The sequence below is a fragment of the Chlamydotis macqueenii genome, chromosome 1, assembly GCF_036417535.1.
Source record: "Chlamydotis macqueenii isolate bChlMac1 chromosome 1, bChlMac1.mat, whole genome shotgun sequence".
Classification (NCBI taxonomy): Eukaryota; Metazoa; Chordata; class Aves; order Otidiformes; family Otididae; genus Chlamydotis; species Chlamydotis macqueenii.
In genome coordinates, this window is record NC_141556.1 from 94,037,802 (window position 1) to 94,061,219 (window position 23,418).

Below are 23,418 nucleotides of genomic sequence, written 5' to 3' on the forward strand. Positions count from 1 at the left end.
TTTCAGTGAGTGAGCAAAGGAACACACCCAGGAGCAGTACAGTTAGGTGCTCAGCATTTCTAAGTCATTCTTTTTACGTGATTAAATGTTTCAGAAGAAATATGTGTAATTTTTCTCCTTACAGGGAGGATGGATGAGGGGAGGGAGGGAAAAAGAGGAAAAGAAAGAAGAAGATAATAAGAAGCAATAATGGTGTTCTAAGAGTGAAGTGCACATCCACCAACTGAGAAGTAGTTTTTAAGTTATTTAAAAATTTCCCTCAAACAGCTCATTAAGAAGAAGAATTGATAAAAATTACAGGAGCAGCCAGCTAATCTTCCTGATCCAAAGTACAGTAGATAATATAGTGTCTGGGGACAGAATGTAAGACTGTAATAAGAAAAAAGAAGACCTGTATATTAACATGCAAAGCTTAAGAAGGTGTGCCCCCTACACTGAGGGGAAAAGTAACCAGAAAGAGTTGTACAGCCCTACTTTCTGATTAAGACTGCTGCAGGGTTATGGAAATGGAGTAACCATCTGCAGGATGACTTTGTCCCTAGGAAGCAGACAGGCAAAACAAACCGACAACTGCCTAATCTTCAGGCTTAAGCAAAGACTACTAAAACATTATGTTACTGCGAGAAAGATTTATGGTTCAAGCACAGCATGAATGGGTGTATAAAGACATTTTAAAATTCACACCAACTATTGTAAGTGGGAAATTGCTCAGAAAAACCCCTCAACCTTAAAAATTTAAGAAGCATGAAGTGTTTTCACAAACCTGCAGTCAGCAGCCCAAGACGTAGCTGAATTCTCACCGCTAGCACGTCCCCAATGACCCACCATACTGTGGGCACCCAAAAAGCTTCAAATATCAGAGCTGCCAACTGAAGATGATTCTCCTCTAACCACTAAACAAAGTACTCTCGGGAAACAGATTTTGAGTACAAAGCAAGAGATCTGTTTAACCAATGACTCTTCATTTGCCAAGCAGTGCCCTAACATCACAGGGTCATCATATAGAGATGGGCAAAAGAAGCTCCCTCCCGTCTCATGGCCCTACCACATGCCCTATCACAAAATACTGCCTTTTCAGTTATGCTGTTTTCAGTGTTTAGGAAGGTAGCACTGTGAACCAGGTCAAGAAACTAACTTGGATTTAAACAAAAAAAAAAAAAAACAAAACCCAAAACCCAAAAACCACCAACCAAGAACAAAACCCAAAACCCACTCCACACAAAACAAAACAAAAACAAAAAAACAACCCACTCCACAAGTCTTCATTAAAAAAAAACACAGGATCCCTTTCACAATACAGCTCTACAAAAAAAAAAAAGTTACATCAGTGTAACTGCAGGGCCAAGCAAAAAGGATGAGCACTTTGTACTGCAATCACTGCCAAAGCCCTTGTCCATCACCTTAGATGCTCCCACTATTGTCTGAAGAGATACAATCTAACATGCAAATACATCAGAAAGCACTCAAAATGTACAACAAACATTGATCAGTCCCATTAATATCCTTCTGGAGTAGTAGAAGAAATTTTTCCTCATTTAGGAGAGAAGTTAATTGACTTGTGCAAAATCGCAGTAAGGCAGCTTCAATTGTGATTAGAATCTGAAATTTCTTATCCTTCATTATCTCATACTCCAGCCATTATAGGTCATGTTCTACCCCACAGAAACAGCAATCTCAGCTGAACAAAAGGTAGAGGTTGGATTTAAAAAAAAAAAAAAAAAAAAAAAAAGTATATACATATAAAAGAAACATTTATTTTTATATATACAAAAAAAAAATGTTTCTTTATATATATATAGAAACATTTATTTTTATATATATATAAAGAAACATTTATTTATATATATACATGTATTTTAAAAATAAGACACTGATTAATACAGCTTTAAATATGGCCTTCACAGAGGAAAACAGCCTGCTCCCAGACAGAAAAAAAGCCATGATGGTAAAAGCAGAAGTTTCTTTTTCCTTCCCCATGCAGAACACATTTGGGCCCAACCTGGTTACCACTGTATGCTTCTTCAACATATGTGTTAACTAAGATGGAAAAAATATATTCAAAGCTTTTGAACAGACAATATTGATACTGAACACGTTTTTATGTTAAAAGGTGTATGTAGGTATGAGTGCAGATCCACACATCTATAAAAACTGCATACTTAGAAATACCCAAACACATACATCCCTACCTGCCCACAATCTGTACAGAATAAGACCCACTGCCAAGAATCTCACTCGAAGAACGGCAGCACAGCTTTAAACCAAGTGAACTGATGATCTCACACAAATTGTAAAGTAATGTATTATATAAAAACACCAACATTTAAGTGCCGGCACTACCCTCTCCTGGACAGAATTAATATTGCAGTGTGTTTAGTAATCTTTAAAAAGTCCGTATTACTACTGTTCTCGGGGACCCTAGGTGCCCTAAGAAGGGGGCTGAGATCCCTCCTTGTTTCAAGGGGCAAAGGGAAGAGAACTGAGAGCAAGCAACTGTGTATTTCAGAGACAGCCAGCTTCATGGCGATGTCGATCAGCCTGGCCCAGGTAAATCCCTGTCCTAGGGGAGCTGACTCAACATAAATTTCTCCGCATCTTATCAATTTTCTAGTATAAATATGTCTTTCAACTATTTTACGTTGAAAAGATTATCACATTTCCCACTGAAGACATGTCGCAAGAAAAGCAAGTCACATAACAGAATCTTAATAATTCGGAGTACAACTTCTGCCTCCATCTCTGCCCAACCCTGCTTCTTTTCCCCACCACCAGAAGTAGATTTAAACTTGGTGTTCAGGAAGTAAGACCACAGCGGTACATTGGGGTACAAGTGCAAATCGTGTCACATATATGGAAGTTATTTCTAATTTTAATATAGATTTTTTTTCTGTCAAACAGAACATATTACTGAAATGAAGAGTTCTGTAATAGGTCAAGTATCAGCAGAAGAGCAGAAATCACAGAATATAAAACTTAGAAGGGATCTCGGGACGCTTTTCTGACTATTCCCTTACTACAACTTGATTTAAACCCTTCCAAACAAATGCCTAGTTCATCCTGTTCTAAAAAACTTCTGCAACAACAATTTCACAGTTACCCCAGGAATCTCTAAAGGGGCTGAAATATCCTTGCCATTAAGAATCTTGCTGATTTTTCAACTAAATTTCCTTTGCTGAAACTATAATCCAGTATTCATTTTCCTATCCCTCCCTCTGGAGCAATTTTACATATTAGAAAACAATTATCATATCTTTCCTCAGTTTTGTTTTCTCCACATTAAATAAACGCAATTGCTTTCCCACTTAACAGCTACTTAAGTACTACTGTACAGATTACTAATCACATTCCCTCTGCACCGTTATTTATAATAGCGTGACAATGCAGTGCTTCAAGCCAGACAACACTCTGGCTAAGGTCTTACCATACTTAGCAAGTATAAGGATTATTTATACTGCTCCTGCTTACACATCTCGATACAGTCATGCACACAAAAGGGTTGCATAAATGGAAATGCAGAACAGCTGAAAATTTTCTCTCTGGATTCCTAGAAGACAAAGGTCAGGACCTAGTGAAAGAAAAGGAAATATCCGAATGCCCTGTACAGCTGAGTAAGCCTAACTGGAAATTTCAGCCAAAGGTGTCTTGTTTTGAGACCAAAGGGAAAATTCAAGTTTGTCACTTAATCTTAACTCATCCTCACTTGCAGACCTGGCTTAGGTTCCGACTGCATTAAATCATCCAGAAGCAAACTTAAGCCTGGCGAGAGGGACACTTGTGCTGATCTTCAGCACCATCCTCTGGCCACTTTCACTACAGTTCAAAATTATTCTCTCTGTTGCTCAAACTTCTTAAACTAAAAATTTAAGCAGTGAGAAAGAACCTTATCTAAAGTTATTTCTCCTAGATCAAGTTCTACAATGACTGTAGAAAGGTAAATAAGAAAACCTACAGCGGAATTACTACATGCTCCCTCCTGTTTAAATGATTACAGTTTAAACAGGAAGCAAAGCATACATCACACTTCCAGAGGAAAATAAAGATTAGGATCAAAGGCAGGAGAACTACTTGAACAGCATAGAAACAGACATATTTTCTCTCCTTGACCGCCCCCCTCAACTTCCCACCAGTTGCCTTAGCCCACTCCCCAGAAAGCAAGCCTTGTATTGTGCTAAAATATCTGATGGTCCCTATAAATAACAGATAAGCCACCTCTGTGCCCATGGGAAAAAAACAAAGCGTGTATGGAATATATATACTGATATTTCAGAGCATGCTTTCACAGCTGATTTCCTGAAATTAAGAAGGGCCATTTTTAGAGTCACATGTGAAAATTCCACAACTGTCACCCATGGAATGTTTGCCCTGTCCCTAAAGTACCTACTGTCACTCACCATGAAATAACAAACATAGCTGTTACGTATGAGTTCTCACTCTTAATACCCTTTCTCCTGCCAATTCCTTTTACAAGTATTGATGTCTACTTCAGAAGTTAATTTAAAACTCAGGAAGTTAAAAGATCCTTATGAAACTGCAGCTTTCTTGATTCCTAGATCATTGCTTGCCTTGAAAGTGAGCTTTTACTGCTTATTTCTACATCTTTAAGCACTACTGACATAAACTTTGGTATTTTCTGAGTCTGACACCTTAAACTAATAGGATGCTGTTATATTTACAAACAGACATACCACAGAATCTTCTAATTTCAAAAATGTTTAATGTCGTTGGAGTGGTTGTCTTTGTTGTTGCAATAATTATTTGCTGATATTTACGTAACTGTTTAGACACATTAAGTGAAGGAAAATGGCACAACTACTCAGATAGGTAGCACCTGGATAACATTTCGTTTCATGGGGTGTTTTTAGAGCACTGATGGGAACTCACAAGGGCTCTCCAGAACATGAAAGCCAGCTCCGTTTTGTTTCTGAAGAATAAACATACCTTATTTCCTCTTCTACCATTTGGAAAGATAGCAAATATAAAAAGTCGCCTACAGATGGGAACTTACGGAGCCATAACTGAACAGCAATGATTAATACAGAGCCAGCAAATTCAGAATACAAATAAGTGTCAAAAAAAGGAATAAAGGAGACTGAAAACCATTCAACTTGAAAGATAAAATTGATTGGTAGATTAATTTGACGAGATCTGAAAAGATTATTGGTGTGCACACAGAGTGCCCATACATAAGAGTTAAAAATCAAATTGAAAAAGTGCACCAAAATTCATATATAGTGGGTTTTTTAGTCATTTAAGTCTGCCTAAAAAACAAAATGGATATCCTAACATACAAGTATGCCATAGCCAACGTATCTGTTTACATGCCTCTACACTAAGGGTTGCACAAGAATTTTCAGTACGGATAAAACTAAACAAATGCAGAACTTTATATACAGTTACTTCCGAGAGCTTTGTAGACAATTCCTACGTAACACTGTCCTCTCTTTACAGGTACATCTTAGAGCAGCTTAAGCATTGATCTAGTCAACTGACTCAAAAGGTTCTTTATACAACTCATGTCCGAGATTCATATTTTGTCAAGTATGAAGTTTTGAAAATAAAAAAAAGTTTAATCCTTCATCTAGCTACACATGTAAATAAACTCAAGAAGTTAAGTGTCAACAAGTGTTTTCCTTAAACTTTTCAGCCTTTCCTCTCTAGAATTTGTATCAGGAATGATAAAAAGAACCCCATTTTTAAGTGCTAAATGAGGAGGAAAATAACTGGAACGACAGTTTGTTAAATCCCTGCTTACAACAGAAGTTACAGCTATACAGTTACCTTGGTACAATCACTGATGCGTAAGTTCAGATGTTCTGGCACAGAAACCTAACACTGATATAGTTTATTTGCATAGGAAGAAGCCGTATTATACAGCTGTTATCCTCAAGTTTGAGCCTATGAGTTGCATCAATTCCAGTATTGTGGCTATAAGCAAGCATAGCACACGCAAAAAGAGAGCAATGCAAATACTGTTAACAGACCAAACCTTGACAAAGTCCTCAGTTTCTAATGCAACTCTCAGCACTAAGCAATAATTTAGATGTATTCAACACTGTCATTCAGAAGCACAAAACAGAACATCATTTTGGATTACCAAAAAAATCTTAGTTGAAAAGAAATCTGACGGCTGTGAAGACCATATTTTAAATGGTGGTTTTAATGAGCTGGAAGGTGGAGCAAACTAAAGGCCAGAGCACAGGGGTATTTTCACCCCGGACTTCCTACTGATTTAATAAGACCCTAGAGCCTGAATACCAGTTAGAGGCACAACATTGTAAAAATCTGGACCTACAAATACCTTCCTGAAGTACTAACACTGCTGTTCAACCAGCTACAGACAGTATCCTCCATCGACTTTGTACCACATGGACTCTGAACTGGAATACTCCCCTCAAGAAAACCTCTTTCTTAGAGATACAAGCACACTTTAACACGCAAGACTTTACAGAAATATTTTTTATCTCTTCCTTTCAATATGCCTAGCAAATGACAGCTAATATAATTATTTTTATAGTTAAGAAACTGAGGCAGATTTTAATATAATCTCTAAATTTCCAGCAGACAGTAGCACTGCTAGGAACAGCCCACCCAAACATTTTATTCTGAATGCTGTGCCTCATCTACCAAGCCATGCCACATAGTCAGAGGGCAAGCTGTTCCAACTCAGCACTCAAGGAAAGCCATATAGGCCTAACACAATTATCCCCTCCAACATCAACCCCTGCTTTCTTAATTAACACCGCGCCTTTGGTAATTGAAGCAGAATGCTTTTTGGTTAGTTTTGAATTTTTTTCCCCTTGCATACCAACAATATGAGTGATAAAATTCAAGACTACTATGAAAATGTATGGTTTGGGTTTTTTTTTTTTTTATTATTCAACATTAAACGACAAGTTTCAGTCTGGTTTTAGTGAAAATACTGGGATGCAGTACAAAAGAAAAACTTTGCTGCCACCTATAGGTAAAATCTTCAAGGAACACAGAACAAAGAGAAATGCATCTCCTTTCTCCTTACCCACTTTCAAAGCCAAACTCTTTCCTTTCTCAATGTTTTTGGGGTTTTTTTTGTTGTTGTTGTTTTGTTTTGTTTTAAACCTACAAATTGAAACTTTCTGATTTTGAAAATAAAATATGAAACGAGTTATACGCATTCAATTTATACCATCACCTCAAAAACTGCCTGTCCCAATGAGTTTTGTAGTTGTCCTGGTTCTGGCTAGGATAGAGTTAATATTTACCTGAGCTGGGTGGAGAACTGAAGCTGGTAGCCCCTATGGCTGGGATAGTTAACTAATTAGCTGACAGCTGGGGTTCATTTACCCAAATTAGCCAAAGGGCTATTCCATCCCATCTGACATCATGCTCAGTATATAAGTGAGGAGGGTGCTGAAGGGAGTCTCCCTGCTACTTGGAAGAAACTAGGTGTGGAGATCTGTTGTGAGCTATTATACTGCATTTGTATTCCATCACTGTTTTGTTTTCTTCTGTCATTACTGTTAAATTTACTTTTTGTTCAATCTCAACCCATGTGTTTGGTTTTTTTTTTTCCTCTTCTGGTTTTCTTTTGTTTACCAAATCTCCTCCTATTCTCTTGGAGAGTGGGGGGAGTGAGAGAGAGACTGCATAGTCTGGTCCCCATCGGGGCTGAACTACTACAGTAGTTCATTGACAAAGGAAAATATTTTTTATTTATCTTTAACCCCCTTTTTGATATCTTAAATGGATGCCTTCTCAAGCGTGTTATTTAGAAAGAGAGAAGCCCCCTACTCACCATAATGCTATATTTCTTCTATTGTGGTTTTTTTTTCCTCTCCACAATCTATTTCCCAAACTTGAAAAGGTTTAGTTCATGTTGTTAATCTTCACGCAGAAGCCATTCCATAACTGATCATCTTTGCCACCTTTTTTTCCTGCATTTGGCCATACCCTTTTCTGAGCTGTTTGGGACAAACTCTGCAAAACATTCACAACTTAGGCATGGTTTGGTTTTAGACAAAACAAGTGATGGGGTTTGTTTTCTTCTGTTTGTTTCCAAGTAATTCCTAACATGCCTGTTACCTGTTTGACAATTGCCAGTTGCTGAGCAATGAGGACCATTTACAATGACTCCAGGATCTGCGTTCTGAGTGACAATACATGTCACATTTACCACTGTATGCAAACTATTTTCCCTACATATATTTTTTCATTTGTTAACACTGAACTGACACATATTTTTATCACCTTGTTACTCAACACCATGAATTACTGTCAGCTCTCGTTTCTAATACCCTCCATTTTATACCATATGCAAATGGTATTTTATACCATATGCAAATACAGTTTATGACTACGTTGAAAATCGCAGGTGTCTGTGAGGCTCAGATGGTATTTCCACTATACTATGAAAACTGGTTATGTGCTCCTTTTCCTATTCACTTGCTGCTTTTTAAGCATAAGAGTTTTCCTTCTTTTTCTACAGAAAATTTGCTCTCCCAAGATTCTTTTGTTAGAGAGACTCTTCCACTTTTTTTTAAAATGTCATAATATAACACAGTTACATCTATAATAGCAAGTTAAAGGCCTGAGCCTCCAAAACAGCTGAGCCAGATACAAACTAACTATACAAAATGAACCCTCCTCTGGGCTAACTCCCAAGTCTATGCCTCAGAATTGTTCCGGACTTAAATCCAGGTCATGGACCAAACAATTCAACACTGTTGACAATTTCACAGTTCCAGTGCCTGGGAACATTCCCACCACTGCCTAGTTCATTATTAGACAACCTGATATACCTATATAACAATACCCATATACCTATATAACAATATCTAACACATACTTGAATATTATCCTTGACAAGAAGAGTGGATGTTTTCCCATTGCAAAACTAGTAACCAAGAGGGTGAACACACTATTCCTTATTGTCATTTCTACAGTTTGATCAGTTCAGCAGTTATACCTATGAATCTTCTGTGAAGCTTGACTCTAAAAGTGGCATCACATCCCTCCAGCAATTTCAGTGGCAGATTGTACATCACTAAAGGATTCAGCAATTTCAAAAAATCACCTCCTTCAGAACTCTTGGAAAAATAACACATTGTTCTGGGAGATGGTTACTTTTCTATCATGTTGTTCTCAAACTTCAACTAGCCCAGGCCACTTTTTTTCCTTACTCATGATCCATTAGGCACATCTGCTGTTTCTTGTTGTCCTCATTTGAACAACATTCCCATTTTATGGTTTTTTTTTTAAAAAAAACCTCAGTGAGCTTCTTTCACTCTATTGCTCTACTATAAAAGGTATAGAAAAAGGCTTGTAAAGTAAAAAGCATTTCCGATGGGCAATGCGTGTTTAACCCTACTTTCTGGTATGGCACCTTTCAAACAATCTCTTTGCCTTTACAGGTCTTCACCTCTTTTTATTTTTGTCTAGTTACTTCTTTGCAATTAAATACAGCTATGATGGATTTTGGAGGGAGAGTTCTCTCTTACAAATATATCCATTTTGTGTACCCTGTGGTAACTTTCAAAGAATGGATTTCTCACTATAAAGTATGAGCTAGGTATTGCCTGAATTGACCGAATCAAGACTTCCTTCTGCATGTGGAAGTTCTCCAATTATTCACCCAGAGAAGTCACACAGTTCACAACCTTTGCACTGCATCCATCACTCAGGCGCTAGGTCTGCTGCCCTAGTCAGAGGGCTGACAGAAAACCCCTCTTATTTATACTCCGGGTTTCAATCCATTCAGATGCTTTGATATTCACCAATCAAGTACGTAAGTTAAATGCAAAGCTGCACTCTCATTACCAAGGAGGGAAAAGAAGTTCAGACAAAGGGTTCTAAGACCAATGTGTTTATTTTTACAAAGTAGAAAAGACACTGATGAGCTAAATATACAATCCGTGTCTCCTCCCTAATGCATGACTTATTTTCTTGGTTTATTTCAAGATTACTGATGCGTTCCATCGTTCAATCCCAACTCGGATCCCCAAACCAAAGCCTACGAGCACAACCAAAGTACCCGTCAAAATTCCTGCTGGACACCTCAACAAACCACTCCAAGACAGCAGCTCTGGAAAGCTACGCATTATAAGGACTGTGACTAAAACCTGCCTTCAAAGCGGAGGGAGAAGGTAAATAATTTTCTATGATCTATGACATTAAAATGGACTTAAGCAATCCGAATCTCAACAGTAGTTGTTTCCATTGATGCAAAGTCTGTACATGGTCAGTATGTCAATGGTCACCAACCACAGGACATTCAAAAGACAGTCAATTTCTTAAGAGTCAAAGGTAACTGTGTGTCTGCAGGGACCAAGCTCTGCTCCCATTTTTCTGGTGTTAATTCCAGAATTTGGCCCTCACAGTAGAGAAGCACATGAGACGCAAATAAGTTTCTACTATAAATTAGGTTTTGACATGTTCCACAGATAACAATACTAATGTTGTCTCAGTAGATTCATAAAAACATATGGTCAATCAAGTGAGGAGGGGTTGAAGGACTCACTGTTTTGTTTTCAAAGTTGGTGTAGTCAAGTTTCAGCACGGATTTCTTACTTTCAGTAGTAAAGACAGAATTAAGAGAGGTATGTACAAATATGCCCTTTGTAATGCATAAAACCTAAAGAAATACAGAGCTCCTTATTGTGGCAAGTGTCACTTTAAAATAATTATTTGAAGATGAACAATTCTCTCCTCAATGAGTTAACTAGTGTGATTATCCCTACTCGCATTCATGCAGATGTTATCTTAGAAATAAAGATGCAAGAGCAGAGATGGATATTGTTTGTATTAGCTGTATAAACTTTCACCGTTTTATTTGGACTATAGTATTTAGATTTTAGTTCACTTAAATAGTATTTTGGAACTGATCTAAATTTGTGTCAAGATTAACACCAAGTTGTCACTCACACAGAAGTACAATTTTGTTCTTGCATTCCTCCTCAATTTCGCCCTTTCCTTCCATTGCTCACGTTCAAGCAAAACAGGTAACCGCATCCACAACTCTTAGAGAAGTGGGTTTTTTTAAACAAAATTAACTCTTTGCACAAGTGGTTCTAGTTCATCCATAAGAGAATTTGCCTTTTTGCTTTCCTTAAAGCATAACTTCTTTAAAAGACTTAAAATTCACTCAAAGTCCTTTCAGCCAATGCACAAAAAAAAAAAAAAAAAAATTAAAACATTAGAAAATACTCCAGGTTCATTGTTTTCAGTTTTATGAAAAATAGCAATTGTTGCTCTGACAAGACAATTTCTCACTGTTTCACTTTAGAAAGTTAAAACTAACAAGATACTACTACTGCAAGGAACCCCCCACAGGAATCCTGTAATACCGACTAACATGAGTTATTGTTTTAGAATATAAAAATTAATTTATTTCCCTGGTATTAATGTCTCCATCGTTCTTCTTCCCCTCACAGAGTGCATTCCAACAATCTAAATGGCTCAACTGATAATTTGTGGGAAAACTCCTTTCGCATAGGTCTTTCTTTAAGAACTGCCAAATCCTAATCCCTAAATAAAGCAAAAGCTGGCGGTGATCACAGTGCCCTAGCCAGAATCGTGATCATTTTGCTGAAGCAAGGAGAGATTTTGATGTATCAGTTACCCGATTTTTTCCCTTTTATTTTACAGCTGAAAGTTTAACTTAACCACTGAGACAGTACAACATATTAGCACTGCTACGTGACTATTTTTGCAAACGCACAACAGAAATCTATGCCTCCCTCAACAGCTCTACAAGGAAGTTCTCTAGGAGTACTTAAAAAAGGGAAAAGTTTGAAAAGATCAGTCTACTGAAAAATAATTTCCAGCTTGTGTCCTACAAGACACACTTGTAGCAAAACGCAGAAATTAAAGGATGACTCTTTCATATTAAAAAGAAAAGGCTTCAAATTTCACTCGGTAAATCTGCACATAACTATAAAGTTCCAACACTCCATACTATGTGTACTCTGATCTAAATAAAGTTCACAGGAGCACCCTATTTCATGTTCTGCAACTTGGAAGAATGAGTATACGTAAATACGAAGAAACACAACACAAATTTCAAAAAGCAGCTGCTAACTTGGCATGCTTATCAGAGACATCTTCAGTACAAGAAATTTCATCAGAAGGGACAGCAACTCATGGATGAGCCAAAGAAAAAAAATAAAATACAAACCTCTCCATAGATAGGTCTGCCAACAAATCCCAGATCTGATCAAGCAACAAAACTCCCACTGAATGTGCTACAATGAACAGTCTGCTTTTTGGGAGTTGCAAATCACATATTACAAATTTATGCTATCTGGCACGCTCTATTGCCAGTCTATAGAAAGAAAATAGAACCTCTGGCGAAAGAAGTTAATTCCTGCAATAGCATCCTTTGCTCTAGAGCATACAAGTACTGCCAAATCATCATCCAGGGTACCATATTATACTTCTCACCTCTTTGCACTGCCGACAAAGAAGAGTTTCCCTGTCTTGGGATGACAGGATTCATTTCTACCTATGAGGGACATGGCCCATACAGCCTCCTACTTAAGGATCTAAACAAAGTGACAAACAGGGATACTGCACTCTTACGGGATTAAGGGAGACAAAGAAAGCATGGAGAATGAAAGACAAGGAGTGGTAACATAAAAGGAGGAAACTGGAAGAATTTCTGAAAAATAGAAGTCTATCCCTCTCTCTTACACTGCTCAGGAGACGTGGCATGCTGGCTACAGGCAAGATACGGACATTTATAGTGCTGTGAGAAGTGTTCTTTCTGTTCATGGAGAGAAGAGGAAAAACTTGGTGTCCTTCACCAATACTAAACAAACTCCTTAGTATTCCTTATCCTCTCCCTTACAAGTTCCAAATGCACACAAAAATCGTATTCGAGACGACATAGCTGTGACATGAACTGGAAAAAGGGAGGGAAGGATGCCCTGCAGTTAAATGACTTGGGACATGTGCAACACCAAACAACACTGATAAGTAGACAATAATCCTCTCTCCGCAAATCTCCTCTCAAAGTCAAAGGTTTGCTGAAGAAGTTATTGGGCAAGATTCTTTAGTTTGTGTCATGTGACAAGGTAAATAGGTGGCTAATCCCTTCAGTTGTTGTTTGTTGGGGTTTTTTTTTGGCTTATTTTATTTTTTTTTTTTACCATCTATAAAACACCCGTAGCAGGGTAACATTCATACCTCAAACTGAGAATAACTATCTTTAGTCATTAATATGGATTCTAAAATAATTATTTCCAATGATGCAGCCAAAAACAAATTAAGAGTTACTTATATATCCGTATACTAGGATATATATTTTGTATTTTCAGACCCTTTAAGTGAGTCTGATCATCTTATATATACTTCATCTTCAAAGTAGCCTCTTCTAATGACAAATTGCTAAAATCTAAGATACTTTTGAGGGCTGAGTTATTAGGAAGAATGTTCCATTGGTTAGGACTTACTTTAGGGCTAGTCTTAAGGGACTTGGGAAGAGTTCAGTATTTAAAAAGTACATTTTGAATTCTGCTTTGCATTTACAGTTGTGGCAGAGACGCTTTTTTGAAATAGGTCAGCAAATGAAGTTGGACACTAAACTTTTTTTTTCAATGAAACTTGATGTTTCACAGAAATAAACTTGATCAGAAGTGCTCGCTAGTGGGAAATTATTTTCTTGTATTGCTGCTTACATTGTAAACCTTGATTTCCTATTTCTTGCCAACTGATTCTAAAGCATTTTACAGTATCCATAAGATGCAGTACAAATTAATCTTTGACTTTACATCTGTTGTACATGAAAAATAGCTACACAAAATAAAAGTGACAGATGTTCTTCTTACTTTCCTGATGGGTTGTATCAAATTAATACAACAGGAGGCTCCATAAAGAACCTGCCAACAAGTTTAGAAGTGTGGCGCGTGGACAGGAGAGTACAGGGTTTGCACAACACTCACCTGTAATCATTACTTGTAACACATACAGACAATGTTCTTGGAGTAAAACGCATATAGTGCTTTTAGCACAGGGCTCAATTAGACACCTCCAGGGGATCCTTTCTACCTGAATTATTTTAGTAGCTCAGCAAGGCAACCACAAATATCCCAAGGAGTTTTATGTAACTGGAAGAGCTGTGATTCACAGTCTCATCTCAAAGTCAGACGGTTTACCCATCACGTCAAAAGTTTATCATCCAGCTCCTGCTTTGCATCCAGTTTCTAAAGGAAAGCTGCCAACACTATAAAAAGCACCTTACTATCCACCCCAAAGGAAACCTATGGTTGGCAGAATCTGCAGGTAAGCTCTTAAGATATTTAGGACTTCTGAATGAAAAATTCCTAATGAAGAGCACTTATCATGAGAACTGGAACTGCTGAGGGAACCTACATGAGACTAAAAATAAAAATAGAAAGCTCAGGAGCCTTATTAGGGCTTGTGACCCCTCTTTATTACATACATACAATTTTTATATTGCTCCCTCTCAAACTGCTCTCCTAGTACCTTTTCACAGGAAGTAAGCAACCATTGTCAAGTCACTGCAAGATATGGAGTCTTCCCGGAGGTGCAGGTAACTCCCCATAACTCTCAACTCTTACCAATATTATATATTTAAAAATAAATAAATAAAAATAAATAAATAAAAATAGGGCACTATAAAGTCTTAAAGTCATTTCAGTTGCCTAGATCTACCTAGATTTCCACAAACCTCAACATTACAGATGCAACCACAGGCTGTAAAGTGCTTTGAGACACATCGATAAAAGCCAAGTATAGGAGCCAGATATAATCATCAGGAAAAGAGACACATCAGCCACAGTGCCGTACCGCAAAGAGCAATAGCTGGAGGAAAACTGTTTTAGCTCCTGCCCCTCTTCCAATAACACATGGTCGGGGTGATGTGAGGCACCCCAGTGAGCACATGGGTGATGCGTTTCAAGTACCACAGACATTATGGATTTACTGTTTCCAAGGCCTTCCAGACCGCGTTTTAAAACTCGTTTAAATGTCTTTTTCTTGACCGGGTTCCTGCTGTCACTTAAACACGGGTATTTTCTTTTGCCGCTTCATCCTGTAACCATCCCGGGTCCGAAGGGGCAGAGACCGGACCTCGCCCGGCTGCGGAGATTTTCTTTACGAGCAAAACGGCCGCCGGCAGCGAGCGGGGAAAAGCAGGCACGGGAATCAAAAAGGAGTGAGAGAGCAAAACCAGGAGAAGTAAATTAAAAACGGGGAAGGGTGGGGAGGGGGGAGAGGAGTGAATAAAAAACTGAAAAGGAAGAAGGAGGGGAGGAGCAGGGGGGGAGTAGGAGTGACGCCCAGGAAGCCTGGTTCAAGCCCAGCGTGAGGAGCAAGCTCCAGGGGACGAGTACCTGGACTGCTGCCTGCCCCGGACGGAGTCTCCCACCACGGCTCCTCCAGCGTATCCCCCATGCCCCGGCTCCGGCTCCTGCTCCTGCTCCTGCTGCCGCCACGCGTGGAAGGCGTGGCGTGGCGCGGCGCGGCGCGGGCGCGTGGCCGGGGCCTGGCACCGCCCCCGGGGCCGCGCCTGCGCAGTGGCATGGCCGGCCAGGGCTTCTAGGCGGCCCGCGGGAAAACGATGCTTCAGGAACATTTTACATTTTTTTTTTTCCTTAAGTCGCAAAAGTAGATGTTTAAAATGCATGAGGGTTTTTTTTTTTGTTGGCTTTCTTTTTTTTAGTGAAAATTTTAGATGAAGCGGGAAAACGAGGAAAAGAATTTAAAATATTATCCCTCTCTTTCGCAATATTCTTTTTTTTTGTTGTTGTTTTAGTTGCCTGAATCTGGTTTGATGCTGCGAAATACCTGCATCCTTGATTACAACTATTCATATAATCTCTCCTGAGAAACCGACTCGCATGTGAAAACGTGCTGCGCTGCCTTTGAACGGGCGCTCTCGGCTCTTTGGGACCCGGAGCCCGCAGACCGTGAAGTACGCGCCCGTCTTTTCCCACGGGGGCAGCCCCACCTTGACCCCTAGGCGCTGACACACCGGAGCACGGCCCGGGGCAGCTCCCACGCCCGCGGGGCAGCGCAGAGCCCCGCCGCCGCAGCCGCCGCTGGGAACCCCCCTTGTCCCGCTTCCCGCAGGCACCGCCCTCCAAACGTGCCAGGCTTCCGCGCTTTACGGCAGACGCCCTCACTTCACTACAGCACGGGAGAGGCGGGGACGGGTGGCTGGTCGTGGGAAGGGGGAACCGCCACCCGACCGCGCTTTACGGCCGAACGAGAGGGCACGTCAACAGCTATGGCGGAAGGGGAAGAGGGGCCGCCGCCGAGCAGCTGGTGAGTTACGCGGGTGTCGGTGCCTTTTTTCTCACTCCCTTTCCTCTCCTCTGCAGCAGGGCCGCGGGGGCGGAGGGGCCGAAACCACTCCCGCCTGTCGTCCCTTCTGGTACCCACTGCACTTGGGGTGTGGGGCTGAGGCTGCCTCCCGGGCGTCGGGAGGGGACGGCGACGTCCGTGGCCCCGCCGCTGCCGCCACGGAGTGCTCTGTGGGGGCAGGGTGGCTGGGGGAGCTCTCCGGGGCGGGGGCGGACCCCCGCCCGCTGGGCCCGGCAGGCCGCAGCGCGGGGGGAGCCTGCGGCGAGCCCCGGGGCAAAGGCCTCCGGGCGCTCGGCAGCTCCCAGGTCCCGAAAGAGGAAGCGGCGCCGTCAAAACAAGGGCGAGACGAGTCGGCCGCTGGCCGTGCCCAGCTTGCAGCGAGGCAGTTCCTCCGGTTTGAAATGACAGCTTCAGTATGCAGTAGGAGCTGTTCGGTGTGTGTGCCTGTCTGCCTGGAGTGGAGTTGCTTTATTCAATTCAGCTTTCCCTTTCCCTGCCTACCTACTTGAGCACAGGTGACAACAATGTTGTTCTGGCTTATTTTCTGAATGATTTTGCTCACCGCTCTCCTCTGGTGCAGCTGTTACTTATGATGGATTTTACATTGACTCTCTAGGACAAGAATAGAGACTGTTTCTGGAGCATATATAGCATCATTTTGATGGTAACAGGGATGTGATTTTAGTATTCGTTGCATGTGTATTCACTTAAGATTGCTGAGGCTTTAAATAAACACAGTGTTTAAGCACTGAAGCTATTCTTACTGAACCCCACATCTCCGTTCCTGTGCATCTTTGTTTTTCTCTTTGCACTTCCGCATTGCATGTGATTTCTTTTCTTTTTGAGGTTCTGTGCTGCAACATTGCACTTTATCCTTTCCACATACGCACTTTTCAAACAATTATCTTACAGACCTGCTTTTTACAATCTTTTCCAATCTGATGAGTTTGCTTCTAGGCTCGTCTTTTGTGTGGTGGATTCAAAGTTTCTTGCTAACTATGCTCAGCCTGCTTTGCACTTAGTTATCTCACTGTAAAGAAGCCAGAATTGACATACATGCAGGTGTAGCTGGTATCTGTTCTTTGTCTGTGTTGATTCTACAAATACAGCTCTTGGATAAAACACTAAGTATCAGGTACTAGCAAATGGAAATGAATTGGTGTAGTTTTTTAGCCTTTTTTTTACTTCTAGTTGCAGTTTCAAAATTTATGAAGCACATTCTGTAGGTACAGTGTTGCATAAGTGTTATTTCTAAATACCTGACTGTTGGGACGTATAATTACAAAGGTAAGGACAGACTCATTGACAGTGCAGTCTTGACACTTTGAAATATAACCCTAGACATTGAATAAGAACCCTGTTGAAATATCTCTGGAAAAAAATACTTCAAACCTCTTTAGTTACTGGTGTTGAAAGAATATTACAGTCTCCCAGATCACAACAAGCTGCTAAAATTCCTAGTTAAGAACGAGGCACAAGTGTGGTTTCCAGACATATTTCAAGATGCAGACTGCATTGTTACCATTCTGACTGACAGCTTCAAAGTGTAAATATGGTAAATTTGATATGCTGGTACTAGTAGAAAAGGCAAATTTGAAGGCATTTATTAGAAGAGATTTTGTAAGAACAGTTCAAGAGATTTATGCTTAAATGCTACATTTATATACCAGAATACATCCTCTTACTAGAGCTGTACCCTGTGAGTAATATAAAATTGTATTCCTTATTGCTTATTTAGAAATTTCACATGGCTTTTTGTTGTTGTTGTTGTTGTATTTTGGTGGGTTTATGTAAAGTGAGTTTCAGTGAAATATTTACTTTTTAATGTATTGATTTGACCTGTTGTCTTGTATGTGTGTCTGAATGCTGTTGAACAGTTGTTTTTCTAAGTATAGTATGTATATTTCAAATGAGCTTTGTCTGTGCCCAAAGCTAAGAATACTGTGAAACACAAAGGAGGCAGGTTGTAAAATCTTGATTTTTTTTTTTTTTTTTTGTCAACTTATATGATTATTTTAACCATAATTTTAGTCAATACAATACCCCTGGTTAATAGAATGTATAGACACAAACAAGCTGGCCTGTTCTTGGTTGAAAAGTTTGTAACTGGATGTTATAGTTTTTTCTCTCCTCGTTTGTCAAGGAAATAAATATTTGGACTTAACTTTTCTTGTTCAGGTTCTCAAACAGATAAAGATATAAACAGTTATGAATTAATTTCTAAAACCTTTTTGCAGATGTTTGTTTAATACTCAAGCTTCAGGGAACTTGATCAAGTAGTATTTTTAATTTGAGATCTATACTTTGAAAGTTAAGACCTGACTGAATGAACTAAATGTAACTCTAACCACAGATGGAATTGTTCCCATGCATTTAACTTTGCATTCGAATCATTCGTCTTGTGGGTCCCAAAATACACTCCAACTGTTTCAGACAATGAGATGACAAAACTAGTACATACATACTTTTTCCGTGCTCGGAATCTGGCTTATTAGTACTTGGCGCTGTGATATTTCTTCTGAAACCATACCAACGAAAAATCTTTTGCAGTTGAATGTGAAATCAACACACTTGAGGAAAAAAGAGGTAAAAATGTCAGGGAACTAATGTTTTTCTCTAAAAGTCCATAGGAAAAAAAGACCATTCAGTGGTGTTCTGAATACAATGGATATATTGAAGTAAGTGTGAGGCATTGATTTTTGTTTGTTTTCAATAGACAACAAACATTACACATTACTTTCGATTTAATATAGCTCTTGTTGACGCTTTTTTCCAATAGTCAGGAGAATCCTAAATTAAAAGTGGAAACCAGAGTAACTAGATTATATAAAAGCATATTTGGGGGGTGGAAGGGGGGAGAAGCTTTTATGTAGCTAGTTTTCTGTGGTGGGAAGCTGTGTTTTCTGCTGTGGGAAGGTAGAATGGTGACTATAAAAACAAATTAATATTAACCATTAACTTCCAAAATGTTCACTAGTGCTATTCACTTGCCCAGTTTTCTTTTAAGTAAAGCTTGTTTGCTATTACTACCTTATAAACCTGAATGCTATTGTGAGCTTTTTCAAGTAAGGTACTTTGCTTAAAATGCAGTTTAGTTCTGCCTTCATAGTAACAAAAGCAATAAAAATGTATTAGAATAAATTAATCCAATCTTGCACTAACAAGGATATGTATGGGCTGCCCTCATAAATGTGGTGGCAGCATTGTGATGTATGTGCCTGTCTTTGCGTACTGTAGTTATCAGAAATACACAAAAACTTGCAGAATGGATATATTTGATGTCCTAGGAGATAACGACTTCATAGAAACTAAAACTGATTATGCTCTTGGCATGGATTCAGCTGGTAGCAACCTTGCTTCTGATTTAGGGAAAATGGGAATGATGTGTGAAGATGTTTAAGAAATGCTGCTTACGCTGAAAGCGTGGTGGCCTACTAGAGGGTGTCATGAGAAGCTACAATGAGTGTGGGAGAAAATAATCAAAGAACCTTTTTGAGCGTTACGCCAACATCAGATCAGTGGTCAGAATATGGGAAGCAGTTTGGTAAGCGGTGTAATCTAAGTGGGAGTATGTGTTTTAACCCTCTCTTGGGCCACTGAGTAATATTTTTAACAGACAAGTGTGTAGTAGTAGATTCAGTGTATATGGAAAAGGAGTGATCATCTTGTTTTGGACTGGTAAGTGCATTTTAGGTAATAAATTTGATGTGTGTAGAAAATACCTGTTGGGCTGTGAAAATGATAAGTTAGTATTAATTTGTGATGGGCACACTTCTAAAGCTTTAAACTTTTGAAGCATTTTTTTAATGAAAATGCACTTTGGCTTGGAAGAAGCAGTTCAAAGGGACCTGTCTTTCCTAGTAACTAAGGCTGAACTGTGACACTGCCCCTTAGTTACTAGGAAAGACAGACATAATGGCTTTGGCAGATACATTCCAGGCATTGTGATCTACTGATTGATTGTAGTTTTCTTCATACTATGTCTTTTCCTGTGTATTTGTAGTTTATCAAAAGACTTCCTATTATATTTTTCCTGCTGTTCACATCCTCACAATTTCTTCATCTCTTCAGTAGTATTTATAAATTATTATTACCAACTACCTCAGAGTCATATATAAGTAAAATAAGTAGTGCTCGGAAAAAAAAAAAGTAAAGCTGAAGTCCCAGCAGTTGATCAGTTTTCTTATTGCTTCCAGCTTGCTCCCATATCTTAATTGTTTTGACTTAAAAAAAAAAAAAATCATGTTGAATATCTGTCAAGGTAATTACCTATTGATTATAATATGTCACTGGAGTGGCATGAATTTTAGAGATCCTTCTGTAGGTATGGAAATTTACTGCAGATACACTAATAGCAGTATTGTGCATTATGACATGTAGAACAGTGTGTCTTCTGGGAATTAACCTTTCAGGCCATGGCTTGGGTATAGTCTGGAATAGTACACATCTAACCAAAATTTAAAATAATGTCTAGAATTAGGCAGTGGAGCCATGGTAGAGCAGAAAGAAGGATGTTCAGGTCTGGAGGAGTTTGAATATAAAGGAAAATGCTGCATTCTTTCCAAAGTAAGTGTAATAGTTGTTTGTATGAACAGAAAACTTCCTAGCTGATCTTCACTCGTGAAAGACAAGGATCCAGATTGCTAGCAGTTTTCTGAAACATTTATTTTCATCAGACTGAAATAAGGAAAAATATAGCCAGTGGACATGTGTTAAAGTATCAAAATCACTTTCATGGTACTTTGCGAGTTAGCATGAATAGAATATCTATTAGAAAATATTTTTTCTTAATCTTTGAGAAGTCCTCACTTCTAGCCTGTGAACAGTCTTGGGAGTTGATGGAGGAGAATAATAGCTAATTAAATCATAAATAGAATAATGCAATTTCCCCCCCCCGACCCCTGCTGTTACTTCATTTAACTCGATGTGGTAATGCATCACAGATCTTCATGTGGGAGATGAGTATATCAGATTCTTACTTTTTAAAGTGAAGTAGTAAAGTTACAATTTGCCTGTCATCTTCACAATGTACAAAGTGTGAATGACAGTACTTATGAAGAAGATTTTGCAAACAGAGGAAGCACACATTTCCAGAAGACTTGTTGATGTTAACCCATGCACAGCTTTTTAAGCAGTGAATATTAGGTATGAGTAACCAGTAGAATTGGTAGTTGTGGGTCTGTGGAACGTTCTTTGCCAGGTGTGTTTTTGTAATTTGTGTAACTGTGTTTTTAAGTGTTGTTTCATGTATATTAAATTACATTATTTTCCCCCAAATAACTTTATTTGGAGAACAGAGAAACCAAATTTAAGTATTGTAATTTGAGACCTTTTCACCTGAAATACAACATGTATGCAGCTATTGCATTCATTTCCATGTGCATGTTTAATACTTGGATAATATTTGTAGCAACTGATCATATTTTGTGTGCTATAATTCAAGCCATAGCTGTTGCTCTCTAGTCTGTTTGTCATATGTAGTGTGCACAGAACCCTGCAGCGTATCTAAGAGCATCAAGCTCTCTTCAGCTGATGTTTGATGTTTGTTGGCTTCTGTTGAAGTTAGATCATCCCAGAGTTCCTGCAATTCTGCTGAGTGCTAGGTCTCTTTGTCTAAATGTCCTGGAACTATTTGATTTTTATTCAGGGTGGACTGATTTGGTGATTTAATTTTTCAAGTGTTGATTGTTATGTACACAATCAGACAACAGGATAGGTGACGAATGTGCAAGTGTGCTCGTCTGTATTTTCCACCTCCATTTCTGTCTCAGGAAAGGGATATTCACACATGCAGCCTGTAACTCTTATCGTAAGTGAGCTTTGGAATTTGTTTTTTAATACCTCAAGTACAAGAAAACAAGGGAAGTCAGTGTCTTTGTAAACTGTACTTTCTTTCACCCAAATTTGCAAAATTATTTGAAGAAAACAGATTAGTAGTTGTGCCTCAGTATGTATTTGAAATATGATTTAAAGTGCTACTAAAAAGTACTGGTGAAGAAACTGGCTGATACAGTGGAAGAAAAATGCTTACTCTGCAGACTTGTAAATATTTCTGAGAAATCTTAAGTAAGGCTAGCTCATTGCTTATTGTTAAGTGTATGCATACATTCTTAGAGGATTGAGATTTTAATCTGCTTATCAAAAAGAGTGACATTTAGAAAACCAGAAATTCGTTTGTTAAGCTTTCAGAAGACCAAACAAGAAGCTTTATCTGGAGGAGTTGTGAATGTATGCAAATGAAAGAAGCTGACAGAGCTCAACAGCTGACATTTTTTTTTCCATGGGTACTTGGAATTGACTACACAGTACATAACATGTCGATATATTGAGAATTGTACTGATAACACTTCGACATCTGTTATTACACATGTATAAATAGAATTGTTGTTCACAAAGAATGCATCTTCATACCTGAATATCTGTCCTGAATCACATTCTGTGTTTTGCTCTGGCTATAAACCTGTCAAAGCTAGTAGAGAACGGTTAAGAGTTCAAGATCCACGGGGCAGCAAGGAAAATACATGGCAAGCTCTCTGCTCTAGACTTCAGGAAGGCGGACTTCGGCCTCTTCAGGGACCTGATGGGCCAAGTGCCATGGGAGGCGGCCCTGGAGGGAAGAGGGGCCCAGGAAAGTTGGTCCACATTCAAGGAGCACCTCCTCCAAGCTCAGCAGAGGTGCATCCCGATGAAAAACAAGTCGGGCAAAAAGGCCAGGAGGCCGGCGTGGATGAGCAAGGAGCTCCTGGACCAACTGAAAGTAAAAAAGGAAGCCTATAGAGGGTGGAAGTGGGGACAGGTAGCCTGGGAGGACTACAAAGAGGCTGCGTGAGTGGCCAAAGATAAGGTAAGGAAGGCCAAAGCCCTGGCAGAACTGAATCTGGCCAGGGATATAAAATGCAACAAGAAGAGCTTTTATAAGTACGTAGGGGACAAAAGAAAGTCCAGGGTAAATGTAGGCCCCCTCCAGAAGGGAACTGGTGTCCTGGTTACCCCGGACATGGAGAAGGCTGAGGTTCTCAATGACTTTTTTGCCTCAGTCTTCACCGACAAGGGTTCCTGTCCCATCACCCAAGCTGTAGAAGGTGCAAGCAGGGACTGCGAGGACGAAGAACTGCCCAT

The 23,418-nt window shown here is 39.4% G+C and overlaps 3 protein-coding genes across 7 annotated transcripts in view; 2 read left to right on the forward strand and 1 right to left on the reverse strand.

The window, feature by feature from the left end:
• The window catches only part of FILIP1L (filamin A interacting protein 1 like), a 220,060-nt gene extending 206,262 nt beyond the window's left edge, over positions 1–13,798 (forward strand). For 2 of the 3 annotated variants that reach the window (XM_086761799.1, XM_086761808.1), the window contains exons 7-8: positions 9,934–10,118; positions 11,406–11,598. In XM_086761799.1, coding sequence (XP_086617925.1) covers positions 9,934–10,118; positions 11,406–11,496 — 276 coding nt within the window. In that variant the 3' untranslated portion in view covers positions 11,497–11,598. Of the gene's footprint in view, positions 1–9,933; positions 10,119–11,405; positions 11,599–11,619 lie in introns of those variants that run through there. The other variant, XM_086761817.1, reaches the window with a different exon arrangement.
• The window catches only part of CMSS1 (cms1 ribosomal small subunit homolog), a 250,671-nt gene extending 234,770 nt beyond the window's left edge, over positions 1–15,901 (reverse strand). For both annotated transcript variants that reach the window (XM_086761838.1, XM_086761827.1), the window contains exon 1: positions 15,327–15,901. In XM_086761838.1, the coding sequence (XP_086617964.1) occupies positions 15,327–15,516 (190 nt within the window). In that variant the 5' untranslated portion in view covers positions 15,517–15,901. The remainder of the gene's footprint in view (positions 1–15,326) is intronic.
• A 235-nt stretch (positions 15,902–16,136) lies between these two features.
• Positions 16,137–23,418, forward strand: part of TBC1D23 (TBC1 domain family member 23) — a 35,823-nt gene continuing 28,541 nt past the window's right edge. For both annotated transcript variants that reach the window (XM_086761859.1, XM_086761865.1), the window contains exon 1: positions 16,137–16,260. In XM_086761859.1, the coding sequence (XP_086617985.1) occupies positions 16,223–16,260 (38 nt within the window). In that variant the 5' untranslated portion in view covers positions 16,137–16,222. The remainder of the gene's footprint in view (positions 16,261–23,418) is intronic.